Genomic DNA, 17,769 nt, shown 5'->3' on the forward strand with positions numbered 1-17,769 from the left:
GCTTCGACGACGAGAGGCGTAGGGCCATAGGAGAGGAGATAGCTAAGCTATTAGCTGCCGGCTTCATAAAAGAAGTTTATCACTCCGACTGGCTTTCCAACCCAGTCCTTGTAAAAAATAAAATAGGTCAATGGAGGATGTGTGTCGATTACACCAGCCTGAACAACGCTTGCCCCAAAGACCCTTTTCCTTTACCTAGGATAGACCGGATAATTGACTCCACCTCTGGATGTGAAATCTTATCTTTTCTGGACGCTTACTCAGGCTATCACCAGATAGCGATGAAGGAATCCGACCAGCTCGCGACATCCTTCATCACGCCATTTGGCTCATATTGTTACGCATCGATGCTGTTCGGTCTCAAGAATGCAGGGGCAACATACCAGCGATGCATGCAAGCCTGTTTTTCAGACCAGATCAACCCGCCGATCGACCCCGACCGGCTGGATCCGCCTCGGGCTACGGTCGCGATCTACGTTGATGACATCGTCGTCAAGACATCGCGCACGGATGACCTGGTCGCCACCCTAGGCACCACGTTCGCAAATCTCAGGAGGTTCAACATCAAGTTGAATCCTGAGAAATGCACATTCGGTGTGCCTAAGGGCAAACTTCTCGGGTACATGGTGTCCGAGCGTGGCATCGAAGCCAACCGCAACAAGATCGCGGCTATCACTAACATGGGGCCCATTCGCGGCGTCAAGAGCGTCCAGAGGTTAACTGGGTGCCTAGCAGCGCTCAGCCGGTTCATTGCTCGGTTAGGAGAATGGGGCCTGCCACTGTACAAGCTCCTCAAGAAATCCGACACCTTTGTCTGGACGGTGGAGGCACAGACGGCTCTCGACCGCCTCAAGACCCTCTTATCCTCTCCACCGGTGCTCGTGGCTCCGGATCCCTGCGAACCCCTTTTGCTTTACCTGGCAGCCACTAACCATGTGGTCAGCGCCGCCCTGGTGGTTGAAAGGGAAGAGCAAGGACACACCCTCAAGGTCCAACGTCCCGTGTACTTCGTCAACAAGGTGCTGACGGACACCAAGTCGCGGTACCCACAGACACAAAAACTCCTCTGCAACATTATTTCACCGAACACGAGGTGTCAATCATCACCTCGTTCCCACTCGGTGAAGTTGTCCGCAACCGTGACATCGTGGGGCGGATTTCCAAATGGGTAGTTGAACTGATGGGCTATGACGTCAAGTTCGTGCCGCGCATGGCGATAAAGTCTCAGGCCCTGGCCGATTTTATCGCCGAGTGGACGGAAGTTCAAGCCCCGACCCCAGAAATCTCTCATGAGTACTGGACCCTCTACTTCGATGGGTCGGTCATGGGACCCGGCGCGGGGGCCAGAGTCATCCTGGTCTCCCCAGAAGGAGGCAAGTTCCAGTACGCAGTCCGCCTCCATTTCCCTGCGTCAAACAATATGGCCGAGTATGAGGCACTCATCAGCGGCCTCCGCATAGCCATCGACATCGGGGCAACCCGCCTGTACGTCTATAGCGACTCCAAGCTGGTAATCGACCAGGTCATGAAGAACTCCAATTGTGAGAGCCCTCTCATGGACGCATACTGCCAGGAAGTCCGCAAGCTGGAAGGGAGATTCCGGGGTCTGGAGCTCCACCACATCCCATGGAAACAAAACCCCGACACGGACGCTCTCGCAAAAATGGCCGCCGAGCGCAAGACGGCGCCTAGTGGCGTTTTCGTCAACGACCTGAACGTGCCGTCAGCGCGAGAGAAACAGCTGGCCGCAGACAGGACAAAAACAGAGGAAACAGAGCATGCACCAAAAACAAAGCACACCCCCTCCGACCCAGCCCCCGACCAGATACCTGGGGGCCCAACTTGTCTGGCTACGGGCCAACCCCACCCATGCCAGGCAAACAACACAAATTGGAGAGCTAACCTACTGGCTTATCTCCTTCACAAAGTCCTCCTCGAGGATCGCAACGCAGCCCGCCGGATAGCCCAACGAGCAAAAACCTTCACCGTAATCAACGGCGAGCTCTACAAATGCAGCACCTCAGAAACTGGCATTCTCATGAAGTGCGTCCCCATTGCTCAAGGCAAGGAGCTTCTTCTCGAGATACATGCCGGGATCTGCGGACACCACGCTGCACCACGCTCCCTAGTCGGAAAAGCTTTCCGACAAGGATTTTACTGGGCAACAGCACTGCGCAACACAGAAGAAATCGTCCGCGCATGCAAAGGCTGCCAATTCTATGCAAAACAAACCCACCTACCAGCCCAAGCCCTTCAGACCATTCCCATAACATGGCCATTCGCTGTATGGGGTCTAGACATGGTCGGACCACTCAAGAAGGCACCAGGAGAGTTCACCCACTTACTTGTCGCAATCGACAAGTTCACAAAATGGGTAGAGGCAAAAACAGATAACTATGATCGACTCCAAGGCGGCCGTCAAGTTCTTCCTGGACATCGTCTACAGATTTGGCGTGCCCAACTCCATCATCACCGACAATGAGACCAACTTCATAGGTCACTACTTCCAAGAGTTCGCGGAAGGAAACAGGATCTGGATCGACTGGGCATCAGTCGGACACCCACGCACAAATGGGCAAGTAGAAAGAGCTAACAGCTTAATACTCCAAGGGCTCAAACCGTGCATTTTTTATATGCTCAAAAAGTTCGCGGGTCGTTGGGTGGAAGAGCTGCTGGCAGTGCTCTGGAGCTTGCGAACCACGCCTAACCGGTCCACAAGACTAACACCTTTCTTCCTAACATACGGCTCCGAGGCCGTGCTGCCTTCTGATCTGGACTACGGTGCGCTAAGAGTCAAAGCTTTTGACCCACAAACGGTAGCAAAAGCCCAAAGGGACGCCATGGAAGTCCTAGAGGAAGCAAGGCTAGCTATGCTACACCGATCGGCTTGCTACCAACAAACTTTACGCAGGTACCACGAGAGGCACATACGGGAGAGGACGCTGCAGGTTGGAGACCTCGTCTTGCGACGAGTCATGTCGACGAAGGACAAGCAGAAGCTCTCACCGCCAAGGGAAGGGCCCTATAGCATCGCAGAGGTGATACGTCCAGGCACCTACAAGCTAAAAGACTCCGACGGTAACATTCTGACCAACTCTTGGAACATAGAACAGATATGGCGTTTCTTCCCGTAAGAAGCACTAACGGCTCAGTCCAAGTGCCCTGACCCGGCCACTTCCGGCTCGGCGCACACGGGGGCCCGACACCTGTCGATTTTTTTTTCTCCCGCACAACACTGTGCACTCACCCAGCCACTACCAACCCGGAATCACTCGGGGGCCGGACACCTACATTTTATACATGCTCACAGCACACACAAGCTCTCTAGTTTCCAGCACCCCGACCCAATGCCATTTGGCTCGGAGTGCTCGGGGGGCAGACCTACTTTCTGTTGTTTTTTGCCTCTACAGCCTCTTGCCCTGAGCACTCTTAGGCCAAGGCGCTCGGGGGCCTCACTGGGGAAAACTATGCAGCACACGCACACCGGTTTATCCTACCACACAACACACAGAAACTCCCAGAACCTCTCCGAAAAAACAAACCCGAGCGCGACAGAAAACGGAGCAAAAACACGGAAAGTAAACACGAAATTAAACATAGTTAGGGGCGCCACACGCACGATGAACGCCCCAGATGTTCTCCCAAGACATACGAACGGCTTGGGACACAGCACTTACATACATTTCATGATTAAACAAAATATAAACTGACAGCCGGCCAGTCCCGCGCTCTGTCACCGTCCCGTCGGGCCGTCCAATTCCGGGTCAGCGCCGTGTCGCAGGAGGTCGCCGACGTCCATCTCCGCCGCGATGACCCGCCCGAACCCGGCGAAGTCCAGCATGGCCCGCCGACGAACTGCCGCGCTAGAGCTCTCCGAGAAGCCGGGGTTGATTCCCTCGAGGTGCACCCCAGTGCGCAGCCGGACGGAGGCCAATGCAGCGACGGCACCACGATGGATCCCCAGCCTCACCGACGAGCGGATGATCTCGGGGAGGGCGTGGAGCTGATCCACCCGCATGGGCGCCTGCGGCTCCACCACACGAAAGACGGCGAGTGCGCCCTCCTCCAGGGCCTCGCGCTGGGCCTCCAACTCGCCGAGACGGCGCTGCAAGTCCGTCACCTCACGGCGAACGGCCTCCAACTCCTCCTCCAGCACTACAGGTAAAAACTATGAGATGTAGGAGAAACAGGGGACAGGAGGCACGATCAAGAATAGAACTCACCAAAGGCCCGGGACTGGGCGTCCGCGGCAGCATCCCTCGCCGCGCATACCTCCTCCTCGGCCGCACCCCGAACCACCTCGACCGCCTGCAGGCTCTCCCACAGGTGCTCAACCTCGATCGAGGCAGCCGAGTAGCGTCCGCGCGCCAAATCGCAGTCCTGCTGCAGCACTGGTATGTCCGGGTGAACCTCTGCAGGGTCGGACTCGGAGGACGCGCCGGACGGCGCGGGCAGGCCCGGCCGGACGACGGCAGCGACCGATGGCGCCGCAACGACCAGTGCCGGGGGCACGACGGAGGACGACGCCGAACCACTGGCAGCGGCAATAGACATCCCAGCACCACCCTGCGTCGGGGGCTCGCCAGATGAAGAGGATCCGAAAGCGATGAGGCCGCCCGATGGCCCAACACCGCCTTGCCCCGCGATCCACGCCCCGAGACCCGTCGACGGCAGCCTGCCACCACGCATGTATCATCACGAACACAGCAAGGCAAAATGCAGGGATGAAAGAACGAGGATGGCGTCGAAAGGTACCTTCCCCGAAAGAGCTCGTGGCACGCCCGCGGCAGACCACGCGACGGAGCAACGGACTCCTCGTCACGGGGGCGCTTGCCATCGGCCATTGCGAGAAGATCGATGACGACGGTGAAGGCGGTTAGCACTCCTCCTCCTCCTTTTTTCCCCTGCGCCTTCGCCCTTTCCCCTCTCTCTGTTTTTCTCCGAGAATTGGCAGGCAACAATGTCGACGGAGATGAGACGACGGGAGGCAGGGGGTTAAATAGGCCATCATCATCACTCCGCTGTGGTTCCCGAGCGAAGCGACACCTCGAGACACAAGCCGGCATAGACGGACCTCTCCGCAGCAACCGGCGCGACACATCTGCTCCACGAGTGCGTGTTCCACAGTTTCAATTAAACCCCCGTCGTCAATTTGTTTCCAATTGCAAGGAAGACGGCGAACCGTTTCCATGTCTCAAACGAATCACAACCGCACGATTCGATCTCAAGGTTCGAAGGCCAGTCCGCTGAGGGCTCCGCGCCGCCTTGACTCAAAAAGCCAGGTAAGAAAAACCGAGACGAGCACCAAGCGGCCCAAGCCCGACCTGCCCCGGCAGTAGTCGGGTCATCTCAAAATTTCTTGTCCGATCCGGCCTCTAGCGTTCCACGGAATCCCATCCAGGGGGAGGCCATCTAGGCCCCCCGAGCTGGCTGACAGCTCGAGTATCTGACTGGGATGCGGGCTATAGAGCAGTGGAGTGCTCCCAATGGGGCTCCGTCGACCCGGTCGTCCGCGGCAGGGTCGGACTTCACTCGGATTGTCCTTAAATGGGCGTACCCGCTATCGAGCTCACCGAACCCGCCATTCCGGGCCATCTAGGTCAAGTGGTAGGGTTCACCTCCTCCGATCACCACAGATCGCAGTGGAGTCATTTATCGTTGAGGCATGAAAATAAAAAAAAATAGTGCGGTAAATAAACAGATGAAAACGCCCCCGGGCAAAACTTTATTTCATCAATCCTCTCCTTACGACAATCGGCCAAGAGCTGTTACAACAAACGAAAGCTGGCTGTTCTCAACTTAGGGAAACATCGGATACAATGGATCAAATCCATTTACTCCCACCAAGGGAGCAACAAAAAGGGGCTAAGGCAATGACTGCTACCTGGCAAGCTGGAGGACATGGCCAAAGAACGTCGCAAGACTTCTTGTAGCACCTCGCAAGCCTTCTCCTACAATCAGCCGCGCCGAAAAGCCCCGGCGGAGACAGAGGCAGATGATGCCGACGAGGGGGAGTTTAATGGGGCTGAGGTTAGCCCAAAACTCCCCGTCGGCGCCTGCTTCTGGGTATCAACCTCAGGCACTGAAAGACGGACCATAATCTCCTTCCGTTGGCCACGACGCCTTCCAGTCGCACCACTCTAACCGCCCACCTCCGAAAAGAGGTCCGGACACCCATCTTGGCTGCAAGACCACCCTGCCTGATGAGAGAGGAGCCCGTGACTGTCCCCCGCTGCCGCAAAGAACAGCGCCAAGCTGTGCCACCTTCCAGCTATAGCTGGAAGATGAGGCAGTGGATCTGCGGCTCCGCGTCGACGACGCGTGAGATGCCCACCCGAGATCTCGGGAAAGCGGCAATTGCAAGAAGGACGCAGAGGGGCGACCCCCGTGGCAGGAAAGGTCCGCACCACCACCAAGTCTCCGAGCCGACGCCGAGGGGAGTCCAAGGAGGCCACCAGAAGCTGGGAGCCCCCCTCGCCGATTGGCAAGGGAGCCGGCAGACCAGTGGCCTGGTTTGCCTAACTCCAGTAGCAAGCCCTCGGATTTGTCGGCGCCGAGCAGCGGTTGGAGGGATGAACTCGCTGACGAGTTCATGCCTGAGGAAGATCCCCCCGCCGTTCGAATGCATTCTTCTAGCACCAGAAACATGAACCATGCCCACTCTCATCTGGAGGACAGGTGTGGGGTGTGAGGAAGAGAACTACCAAAGGGATTTTCATGATCCGTTTTCTTGTGTGGAACCATGTATCCACAACGCCCCTATTTATAGGCAAACGTGGACGTAAACGGCACCAGCGGTCAGCGGGCCAGCTGAAACAGGGCACACCAAGAGGTCCTCACCCAGCCAAACCCCCTCTTGAATGCCGACGGGAAGGCGCCAGCTCGCCAAGCGACCGTCGCGCCACTCGGAGCACGATCGCCGCACGACCCACCAATGGGAGGCGATCCTGGGCAGGGGGGAAAACGAGGCATCCACGACAGGGCGACGGGATGCGATGACCGTCCTCGAGATTCCACAGCACCGGGGCTCCAGTCGACCATCAAGACGGGCTAGACCCCGTCACGCCATCACTGGCGCACGCCGAAAGCTGAAGACATGGGCAGTTGGATGGGACGCCCCGGTCAGGGGTCATCAAGACCAAGTCCAGCGGCTCCATGATTATTAAAAATCGCAGAGCCGCTCGGGGGCCTCTGACGGGGGTGTAAACCCGGGACCCCTGACGGGCCCGACTCGTGCGAGCGGAAGCCCATCAGACTCGTTGGGCCAAAGAACGGGACGGCCCACTAACCAGCGCTAGGAGCTGCCTTCGCTCCTAAGCCAACGAGTCCAGGAGCCCGACCTCCCGAGACTCATGGCGGCCCCCCGACCTGGCGCCCCGGATCAGAGCCATGCCGATGACCCGAGACGTGCGCTCCAAGAACGCCGCGCGCTCCTGACAGACGTGCTGGACAAGATAGGCCCCGTGCAAGCTCCAGGACGCCAGCTCTCCTTATCTTGCGGCGGGGGCCTAGACAGCAGGACTCCCAGACAAGGGGACAGCGCCGCTCGCGCGGGCCCCGTGACACAATGGGAGGGGGCATCCACAGACGCTGCCTCCCCCCGCCGTAATGATAGTTGCCCCTGCGCACCATTTCATTACGCCAGCGAGCTTGACCGGACGTCCCCGTCCAGACCTCGGTAAGACACCCCTCACCGGACGCGCCGTCCGGCTGACAGGGGCTACACAAGAGAGGCACGCAATAGTCCCGCAGACAAGGACGTAGGCTCCAGCGGACAAGACCGGAAGTGATCCCCAAGCGACCGTCCAAGTGGTCGCGCCGCCCCGACTGGGCCGGGATGGGACAACACCGGGGGGAACGCGTTGCCCAAAAAGATCGCCAGGATCATCCTTTGCCCAAGAAGATCGCCAGGATCAAACCTGCCCACTCCCGACCGACCGAGTGGGCCCCGACGACTGACAAGGACGAAGCGCACCCCGACGGTGCCGAGACACAGCGCTAGATATTTGTAAATGGGGGCCCCACCTTGGACTATAAAAGGAAAAGCCCCCCACGTAGGAAAGGGTTAGACTCCCACGCGTTCGACACTGCTTGACCAGCTTGTAAGCTCCCCTCTGAACTTTGAGCATCCGGACTCGAGAGCAATAGAGCAAGAACACCACCCCCATACTGGACGTAGGGCACATTTGGTCTGAATCAGTCTAAATCCTCGAGTCTTTGCGTGCTAGACCATATCCGATCAAACGCACAACAAACGAGTAATGGAGTAGTTTAGTAGTCGCCCATTTCCCGCAGCGACACCTTGTTTGGTTACGGATACTATTCTAGGATTCCTAGAATGCACGCTTCTAAAGAAAAAAAAGAATCTCGCATGCATAAAGTGCTAAATGAAGTCTATTTGCAAAACCTTTTCAGAAATGGGTATAATTTTTTGCGACAAATTTAATGACGTTAATTAATTGACTAACAATTCTCTAATCACGTGGTCAAATACCTCATTAGATTCTTTAGGGTTTTTAGTGCAGGGTTCTGGAGTTGATTTTATAAATTGATTTTATTTAATATCGTAATTAAATCAAAGTTTTCTAGTACTTCGTAGCACCGAAAACCAAACAAGGCCATTATTTTCGCTTGGTCGCGATTCGTGACAAAGGAAATTATAGAAATGGAACTACCTCGGCCACTTCACCTCCCAACTACCGATCGATCCAAGTCACCCGAGGCAAATGCCATCAACGCCGCTCGCCGCGGCCGCGTCAGCCGCCGGCGCCCCCGTCAGCCGCCGCCTGAACCTCTCCCTCCTCGCCGACCGCTGCACCACCACGCGCGCGCTGGCCCGCGTCCACGCGGCCATGCTTGTCTCCGGCCGCCTCGCCGAGAACGCCTTCGCGGCGTCTCGCCTCCTGGCCGCCTACGCCGCGCTTTCCCCGGACCCCGCCGCCGACGCGCTCGCGCTCCTCTCCTCCGTCCCTATCGCCACCAACACCTTCATGCTCAACACCACCCTCCGCGCACTCGCCTCCTCCTCGGAACCTGCCGCCGCGTTCCCCTTCTTCGCGCGCCTCCGGGCCACCGGCGCCCTTGCCGCGCCCGGCCGGCACACCTTCTCCTTCCTCCTCAAGGCCGCCGCGCGCCTCCCGCACCCGCTCCCCGTCGCCGGGCAGCTCCACGCACTCGCCATTCGGCGCGGGGTGCACCTCGACGGCTACGTCGCCAATGGGCTCGTCCGGGCCTACTCCGTGGCCGGCCGCCTCGGCGCCGCGCGCAGGGTGTTCGACGCGGTGCCCGAGCGGAACGCGAACCTGTACACCACCGTCGTCTCCGCGTACGCGCAGAACGGGCGGCACGAGGGCGCCTTGGCGGTGTTCGACGAGATGGTCCGCGAGGGATTTGAACTGTGCGGCGCTACGCTGTCATCTGTGCTGTCCGCGTGCGCGCGGTCCGCGTCGGGTGGGCTCCAGATGGGGCGCCGCGTGCACGATCTCATGGTGGCTCGCGGCGTGGCGGAGGGGACCGTCCTCGCCACGGCGCTCGTTGACATGTATGCCAAGAATGGCGCCATCGAGGAGGCGGTGGCGGTGTTCGACGGGATGCCGGAGCGGCGCGTGGCGGCTACTTGGAACGCCCTGATCTCGGGGCTGGCGCACCACGGCCATGGCAAGCGCGCGCTGGAAGTGTTCGAGAGGATGCAGCAGGAGGGTGTGCTGCCGAATGCAATCACACTCGTCGGAGCGCTCTCAGCGTGCTGCCACGCAGGGCTGCTGGATGAAGCCCGCCGGCTTTTCAGGTCCATGATAGACTTTGGAATCGCTCCAGGCATCCAGCACTACGGGTGCATGGTCAACCTCCTTGGCCGGGCGGGGCTCCTATCGGAGGCAGAGGAGATGATAAGGGGAATGAAATGCAAAGCGGACACCAAGATTTGGGGAGCACTTCTGACAGCTTGCAAGAATCATGGCGACGTCGAGATCGCCGAGCGGGTGGTGGTGGAGATGCTGGAACTGGATCCTAGCAACCATGGCGTGTATGTTGTGCTGTCTAACTTGTATGCAGAAGCTGGAAGGTGGCAGGACGTGGACAAGCTGAGGAAGGTGATGAAGGGAGAACGGCTATCGAAGATCCCTGGTGCTAGCACAGTCAGTGAATCAACGGAGCGACTGGAGGTCGCCACCACCAGATAAGGTGCTGGTCCAATTGCACTGGCTGGTGGCTTTGTGTCCACTAAGTGAAGAACAGATGTGCTGCATGTTTGTGATAATATAAAGCTGCTATGAGAGAGGAAAAGTTGGATTGGATCAAATGCATCTTAAGATCAAGATTGGAGGACTGATAATTGCATAAAACAGCACGAAGCATTGCAAAGGATAAATGCTGCACTTCTGACAATATGAATATCACCAACATTGAGACCGGATGATGGCAATACTAATTCCGCATGGTAATACACTGATGAGTTGTTTACAGAGGCCCAATTCAGCATGACACAAGTACGCCATCACTCTACATAGATGCTAAAAAATTCTTCCTAGAATTCAGAGGAAGGGAGGTGCTATACAGTTGAACCACAAACTCAGTTATGTTCTCCTGCGCTGCGTATTTGGTATTTTTGTCACTAACAAAGCAGGCTGTATGATGGCATGTCTTCGATCCTCATCACATCATCCAGCATGAGCTCCCTCTCCAGCTGGGTTCGTGTTGACTTCAGTACCTCCTACGAGTGGCATCACAAACATGAGACAAGTAGATTTGGGTTCCAACTGAGGATGAGATGTGAATAAGCAGGTATTTACATTGAAGTCCATGTAAGAGGCGTTCTTGTCAAGCCACTGCTTGTCCATCACAACAAATGCGACACAGTAGAGCAGATCAAATGCCCACTCATCCTCTAGGACAAGGAAGTCAAGCAATTCGTTGGATACTGAAGGTACATTAAAATGTCAGAGCAGAAGCACAAAAAAGTTGCTAAAGCAGTCCTACCTGAAAGCATTTGAATAAAAATGGCTCGGACAAATGTTCTTGGCTTTGCTGCAATCAATATTAACTTCTAGTTAGAAAAAATACATTTTTATAGTCATAACAAGATGGCATTGGAGAGTCTGGGTCAGTCCTTACTTGACTGTAGATCAAGCATCTGCATGATCATGAATGTAATGTTTACACCAGCAACTGCGAATGGGTACTCCCATGTGGCTCTGTTACCACACTGTTTCTTTAGCAACCTCTGAAATGATGTCTGCAGAAATAAAATTAGATGGTTCCTCACTAGCTAGGGAGCACATTCAAATAAAGAAAAGCTATCTCTATATACTGCTTACAGAGAATGTCTTGGCAAAGAATAGAAGGTTCTCCAGAGAGATGAATCCTGCTCCTCTGTAGCATGTATTGCAATGTCGCATAACTTGACACTTTGAAAGGTACTCAGACAATTTTTAGTTTAGATCAGGCATAGTGTACCTAAAGTCAGTTGATGGGTCTCTTCCTTGCCAACCCATGTCCTTCCACTGTTCAGATATCAAACCTTGAAGTTCTTGATCAGGGTATGTCGCATGCCAAAGAGCTTTCAGGGCTTCCTGTAACGGTGTAACCGTTAGCATTGCTACTCGTCACGATTCAGTAGACATAGAGCAGAACAAATAGAAACATAACTATACAGGTGAAGATGCCAATCCCAGTAACACAGCAGTAAACAGTTCAGCACTTGCTAATTACTATTTGGCATGCATGATTTAGTACGATTCAATTTATGTGGCCATACTATCTGAGAACTATGATGAAAATGAAGAGTTAATTGCATTTCAACGTACTAATGGGTTCAGTTTCTTAGAAGTAATATTGCTCGTAAGTCTTCAATCTGTGCATGAAACCCTCCAGTATCAAGGAGAGCAGTTGTCCAGAAAAAAACAATATATCTGCTCTTAACTGTTAGTTAGCAGGGTAAGTGAGATAACTCAATGTGCTCTGTTCTGTTTGATGTCTATTAGTATTGTTATTTGATAAGGTATAAAATTCCCAGCACCAAAGATAAAAAAAAAAGTAAATGCTTGGAGCAGTTGTTTTATGCAGTTCAGTGTTTTCCACCTTAGATTGACAGACTCTAGTGCAGAGCTAATCAGTTTTACCAATCATTTACCATACTTGCGGCACAAACATCACCTGGTGATCTCGTCTAGATGAATCAAAGTAAACCTTCATGCGATGCTTTAATCTCTGAAGCCTTTCTTCCTGCAAATTGGCAGGAATTAAAATAGAATAACAAGTGGTTTTACCCTCAATAAGCAAATTGCCTATTAAACTTTTTCATTCTTGACTACGCAGCCCCAATATGGGATATGGATACAGAAACATGGCAGTACAAGATCTTCCCAAAAATACATCATGCATACAAAAGGAGAATTTCATATAAAGTTTTGATCTGGACCACCCAGTTTGCTGTGTTTGTCCTGCATTGTTTAAATGGTACATTGAAATTATACAGGACCACCTAAATACTCAATGCACATGAAGACAGGATAGTAGTGTCTCAAACAAAAGCTCTTGGAAGTCCTTTCGAGTGGCCACTTCAATTATTTGTTGTCTTCTTCACCCAAAAAGTAGACCTAGGCACTGATGAATTTAGTTGCGCAAACCAATTGTCCTACTATGAAATGACCCAACATCACAGATCATTGGCATAGTGTAACGAACATGGCACCATTTATGCCATTTTGAGTGATTTTGGTGATCAAATGACAACACAACACTTGGACTAATATGATTGTTAAGATGATCACTCTCAGGCTTTTAGGTTCAAGTGATAACAAAGAGAAAGAGAAGATAGGCGTAGCAAGGCCCGAAGGGCCGCCCCTACGGGGGTTCCGCCCCTCGCGGGTCTCAGGGCAGCGCCCTGAAAGCTCTTCGGTCAGTAGCACCGGAAGAACCGACGCCATGGGCATCGGAGCATCCGATGGTAGTCGGAAAAATCGACGCCATGGTACTTTGGTGCAGAAGGGAGTCGAAGCCAAGTCTGCCTATAGGCACCGGTTGAACCGACGGTCCAAGAAAGGGCATCGGTGCATTGGGCGTCCTATGTTCCAGAGATGATGCAAGTCGCGCAAGAGCCAAGTCTTCAGCACCGGTTGAACCAGTGAATCATTGGTGCATACCATCGGTGTAATGACGTCAGCTGTCAGGAGAAGATCCTTAAGCACCGGATGAACCGGTGATGCATCAGAACAAAGCATCGATTCAACCGGTGGTCACTGTAGCAGCAGTCAGAAGTTCAACGGCTACTTCGTGGCTTAGAGTGACCGGATGAACCGACGCTACCCCTGCCAGAGGCATCGGTTCTTCCGGTGATACGCAGATTTTCAGCTGACCGTTGGAGCAACGGCTACAAGACTTGGTGGCCTATATATACGCCTCACCCCGGCCATTTGAAGATTGCTGGAGTTGCTGGACATCCCACACACACCCAAGAACATCTCCAAGCCATACAAAAGCATCAAGATAATATACTTAGCCCTTAGCACACTTTGAGAGTATTGTGTAAAGGATTAGCTCTTAGTGAGTGAGATCGCAAGGCTTCGAGCCTTTGTGTTGTGGTTCATTAGCGAACCAAAACAAGAGCTTGGTGCGCCGGCACCTTGGAGCGTAAAGCTCGCCGGCAATGTCATCGACTCTCCAACTTGGTGTGGAGCGGCGACGACATCTTTGTGCGGGGGACATGGAGACCCCCATCCTTTGTGGAGAAGCTCCTTAGTGGAACCCGGGACCAAGGTGACCGTGATTGTGTTCACGGAAGAGACTTGGTGGCCGAGTAGCAATACTCTTAGTGAGTGCTACAACAACGTGGATGTAGGTGTGCCTTTGTGGCTAACCGACCACGGGATAAACACCCGCGTCAAGAGTTTGCTATCTCCTATCCCGCTCATTAAGCTTCCGCATTTCATACTAGCAATTTGTGTGCCTTTACTTTCATAGAATAGTTTCTTAATAGGAAAGACTATAGGTTGCTAAACTCTTTTGGGATAGAGGTTTTCACACTAGAATAACCTAGTTGCACTTCTAGATAGCATGTTTTAGTTTAAGTTTTGTGCAAACTAGTTGGAACCATAGGTCTAAGTTTTTAGAGTGCCTAATTCACCCCCTCCCCCTCTTAGGCTAGAGCACCCGATCACTTTCACATAGTTCTGAGAACTCAATAACTATTACCTGCACTGGTGTGAGGTTCATGCATATTCTCTCATATGCCCCTTTTCGCTTGATGCACACACAAGATAGGCCTCGCCCTATCCATCTTGGTGATCCACATGACGCTTCGTCTGCACAACAAAAAGTACACTTCATCACATAATCAGTAAACAGCAACTGAATAAGTGTAATTGCATATTTTTTATAATAGAAAATGTAGAACCAGTTGTACACATGTTACAAACGTGACATTCTCCATATACTGGATTAAAGTTAAGACAAAAAAGGTGATCTGAGACAGGAAGAGAATATCTGAACTGGCAATTTTAGCCCACAGTGCTAGCTGCCCCAGCATCCCAGAGCCAAAACCTTCAGGGTCAGACGTCTAAGGGCTATTGACACTACACACACCACGCACTCATGATGTGGTTATAGACCACCTTAAATACTAGCTTATGATGGTTATTAAACTCAAATGGATCTATCATGATAGGATGAAGACAAAACAAGTATTTTTGTAGCCTAGCTACCAAACTGATACCACCCTCACATGAGGTTACATGACAATGTTCTTGATCTGAGAAACACACAAATGCCTCCCTAGAGTTTCTCACCAAACTCTCTTTTCATTGCCAAAAAATCTGTCAGGGGATCCAACGCCCAAATTTCCTACCAAATCGGCTGCCTCACACCGAAATGAGACGTGCGAGCCCAACAAAGCCATGCCCAGAAGCTAAAGCAACTGTTGGCTTGCCCTGCTGTTGATAATGGTCCATAATTTGCTGTCAGATAGTTGTTGATGTGGCCTAGTCTTATGTATGATGTGTCTTTGAAGAAGAAAGGTACCCATCGGTCCGTACCAAAATGAGCAGGGCAAAGGAGAGGAGGGCAACAAAAAAAGATGGCAACTCTGAACTCATAGGAGCATGATTGTAAATAATGGAGTAGTGTTTAACCATTGCAATTTCCATAAGCATTATATGAACAGTTGGCAACTTTGAAAGTTCGGAATTAGAAATTCAAATACAATCCTAATAAAAGCCCCAAATTTATTCTAGGATGGGAAGGCATACAAATTGTTATCATAAAAACAATGAGGCAAAATACAACCAAGACTCAAGACATTGCCATACTGAAGAACTTCCACGACCAGCAGCCATTCCTCAAACCGGGAGAAATAACTGCCTAAACTTCCATGTCGAATGCACAAATTGTCAAATCTCATAGTAGGAAATAGGTGGAGAATAAAAACTTCCAACAATCTAAAAAAATAGATAAATTCGCAAGAGCAGTGGCTACAAACATTTTGATGCTTTGGTCGCTGAAAGAAAGGGAGAAAGGACAAGAACCATGATTAGTTCCTCTAGGTTTATCCTGCCGCACCTACGCCGTTAAATGGCGGCAAAAGCGACACCAAGTACCGGATTGAGAAGCACATGCAGTGCTGAATTTTTTTCCCTTGGAAAATCAATGAGTCCTGCTCCTGCCTGCTACAAGTACTAATCTGGGTGCTAACATCAATGTGCCGCAAAATGACATTACCCCAATTCCCCAAAAAAGCACATCAAATGCAGCAAAAGTCGTGAAAGGAAAAGGACTCCTGAAAAGAATGCAAGAAAATAAGTGAAGAACTCTGCCAGAACAGAGGAATATCATCGCGAAGTCATCAGCACAGCGAGGCCCACAGCAGACGAGAGAATATTCGCTGCTTCTTCAAGAACAACAAGATAAGCCATGGTAAAAAAAATAATTTACATAAATGCTGGGAAACTGCTAGATCAATTACGTAAACGGAAGAGCAGGAAGAAACTGCAACCGCAGGCATCATACATTGCAAAGTATGAAAAAAATTATCAGAAGGACAGGAAGGGGATCAATCAGGGAGAGACTCACCGGAAGATCCAGCAAGCGAGGAGCCGCCGCCGGCGCCGAGGGCGCACCTCGGCAGCGACGTCCTGACGGCAAGACAGCCGTGGTGGTGCTCCGGGTCCCTCTCCGCCGCCTGCGCGGGCTCGGGCGCCGCTGCCGCGGCCTCCATCCCCCGCCCTCTCTCGACCAACGGCTCCCTGCTGCTGCACGGTGGCGTGGCGTGTAACCGGGCGCCGGCCACCTCGCGCCGCGCGCTGGACGGTCGAGCGGGTTCTTCTTCCCCGCGGCGCTGAGGGTAGACGTGGGAGCGCGTCAGAATAATGCCGGGCGAGGGAAAGTAGAGAGGGGGGCGGTGGCGGACGGACGCGGAGCTGGGGCGGCGGCGGCGGCGGGCGTCGCGTGCGTGGTTGGGTGGCGCTGTTCCGGGGACGAGCACGTCGCGTTGCGGCTTGTCGCCACGCCCCGGTGGCACAAGGGCACCGATTTAAATACCAAGAAATTACTTTTTAAAAAAACTTTTATGTTTAATTATCTATGTTTGTATTGGGATCCCTCTCTCTCTCCTGGTGTGTTTGGCAGTGTCCCTTTCTCTCTCTAACTTATCTCAGACAAGGTCGTGTTAGACAAGGGCCGTGTTTGGTCAACACGGTGAAATTTTTTTCACAAAATGACAAATGCATGCATGGAGTACTAAACGAAATTTATTTGCGAAATTTTTTCACGGATGAGTGTAACTTTTCGAGATGAATCTAATGAGGCTAATTAATCTATGATTGCTACAGTAATGCAATAGTAACCTTCCTCTAATCATGCGGTCAAAGACCTCATTAGATTCGTCTCGTGAATTTACCAAGGGTTCTAAAGATGGTTTTGTAATTAGACTTTATTTAGTACTACTAATTAGTGGTCAAAGGTACAAAAAGATTCACCAAATTTTTTTACCACCCTAACCAAACACAGCCAAGATTGGGATTACTTCTGTTTAGGGTCTAACACTTGGGGCTGGGGTCCATGTAGGTCCCCTGATTTGGATCATAGAATTGGGATGCGTGTATTTAATTGTATTCCCATTTCAAGTTTAGGCCATGTTCTAGGACTTGATTAGATGCTAGGATTTGATCAGAAGCTTTAGGACTAAAGGATCAATGTAAGAACTTCGGTTCATTTTCATGTCCAATAATCAGAAGGGATTCTTTCTAATTTACCTAGCTTCGTATTAGTTTTTGTGCTTTGGTGATAATAGTTTTAATTTACCCCAGAAAATGCAAGATCAATCTTGATGACCTTGAAGGAAGGATGGATTTGATTTCAATGATATATATAAGTAATTTCACCAAAAAATAGTGATCAAGTTGTTGACATTGTAAAAGAGTTCTTGGATTTTTCTTTTCATATCTAGTTGCTGGTTGTTGCGTGTTCGAACATACTCCCTCCGTCCCAAAATACAAGTCATCCTAGGAATCAAAATTTGTCCCAAAAAACAAGTCATCCTACCCTATTTAGAAGGTGCATGCGCATGCAAGAATCAATTAGTGCCAAATATGAATAATATATAGGGGCAAACATGATCATTTTACCTTCTTGTTAAGTTGTCCTAGAATTCCTAGGATGACTTGTATTTTGGGATGGAGGGAGTAGCCCCCAAGCGTTTAGCAATTTCATGTTTTAGTATAGGAATTACTTTCCTAAATTGATGTGTAGTAGTAATTAATTATACAGGTCATTATTAAA

General features: G+C 51.9%; 2 protein-coding genes across 6 annotated transcripts; one reads left to right on the forward strand and one right to left on the reverse strand.

The window, feature by feature from the left end:
• Window positions 1-8,707: 8,707 nt before the first annotated feature.
• On the forward strand, window positions 8,708-11,265 carry LOC120686188 (pentatricopeptide repeat-containing protein At4g21065-like). The gene has a single exon (XM_039968359.1). It carries the CDS (start codon window positions 8,727-8,729, stop codon window positions 10,179-10,181), a length of 1,455 nt encoding a protein of 484 aa, XP_039824293.1. The 5' UTR covers window positions 8,708-8,726; the 3' UTR covers window positions 10,182-11,265.
• Window positions 10,366-16,491, reverse strand: LOC120686189 (ELMO domain-containing protein A-like). Of its 5 annotated transcripts, none has more exons than XM_039968363.1 (9): window positions 16,063-16,491; window positions 14,191-14,300; window positions 12,154-12,222; window positions 11,455-11,570; window positions 11,316-11,370; window positions 11,113-11,233; window positions 10,978-11,025; window positions 10,791-10,885; window positions 10,366-10,711 (listed from the first exon to the last, which is right to left on the reverse strand). In XM_039968363.1, the coding sequence occupies exons 1-9, from the start codon at window positions 16,205-16,207 to the stop codon at window positions 10,613-10,615; spliced, it is 858 nt and encodes a 285-aa protein (XP_039824297.1). In that variant the 5' UTR covers window positions 16,208-16,491; the 3' UTR covers window positions 10,366-10,612. The 5 variants fall into 5 exon arrangements, with proteins under 5 accessions (XP_039824297.1, XP_039824299.1, XP_039824296.1 ...); XM_039968365.1 differs by lacking the exon at window positions 16,063-16,491 and adding an exon at window positions 14,488-15,695; XM_039968362.1 differs by having other exon boundaries at window positions 10,395-10,885; window positions 16,063-16,327; window positions 16,404-16,488.
• Window positions 16,492-17,769: the final 1,278 nt, after the last annotated feature.

The sequence above is a fragment of the Panicum virgatum genome, chromosome 8N (genome assembly GCF_016808335.1).
Source record: "Panicum virgatum strain AP13 chromosome 8N, P.virgatum_v5, whole genome shotgun sequence".
In the NCBI taxonomy this organism is placed as follows: Eukaryota; Viridiplantae; Streptophyta; class Magnoliopsida; order Poales; family Poaceae; genus Panicum; species Panicum virgatum.

Excerpts from the sequence above, each read along its gene's own strand:
- LOC120686189 (XM_039968362.1), bottom strand. The coding sequence starts at position 16,207 with ATGGAGGCCGCGGCAGCGGCGCCCGAGCCCGCGCAGGCGGCGGAGAGG. Across the intron at positions 11,026-11,112 it reads GATGCTTGATCTACAGTCAA|CAAAGCCAAGAACATTTGTC; the intron begins GTAAGGACTGAC and ends TATTGATTGCAG. Across the intron at positions 10,886-10,977 it reads TTTTATTCAAATGCTTTCAG|AGGATGAGTGGGCATTTGAT; the intron begins GTAGGACTGCTT and ends TCCTTGTCCTAG.
- LOC120686188 (XM_039968359.1), top strand. The coding sequence starts at position 8,727 with ATGCCATCAACGCCGCTCGCCGCGGCCGCGTCAGCCGCCGGCGCCCCC.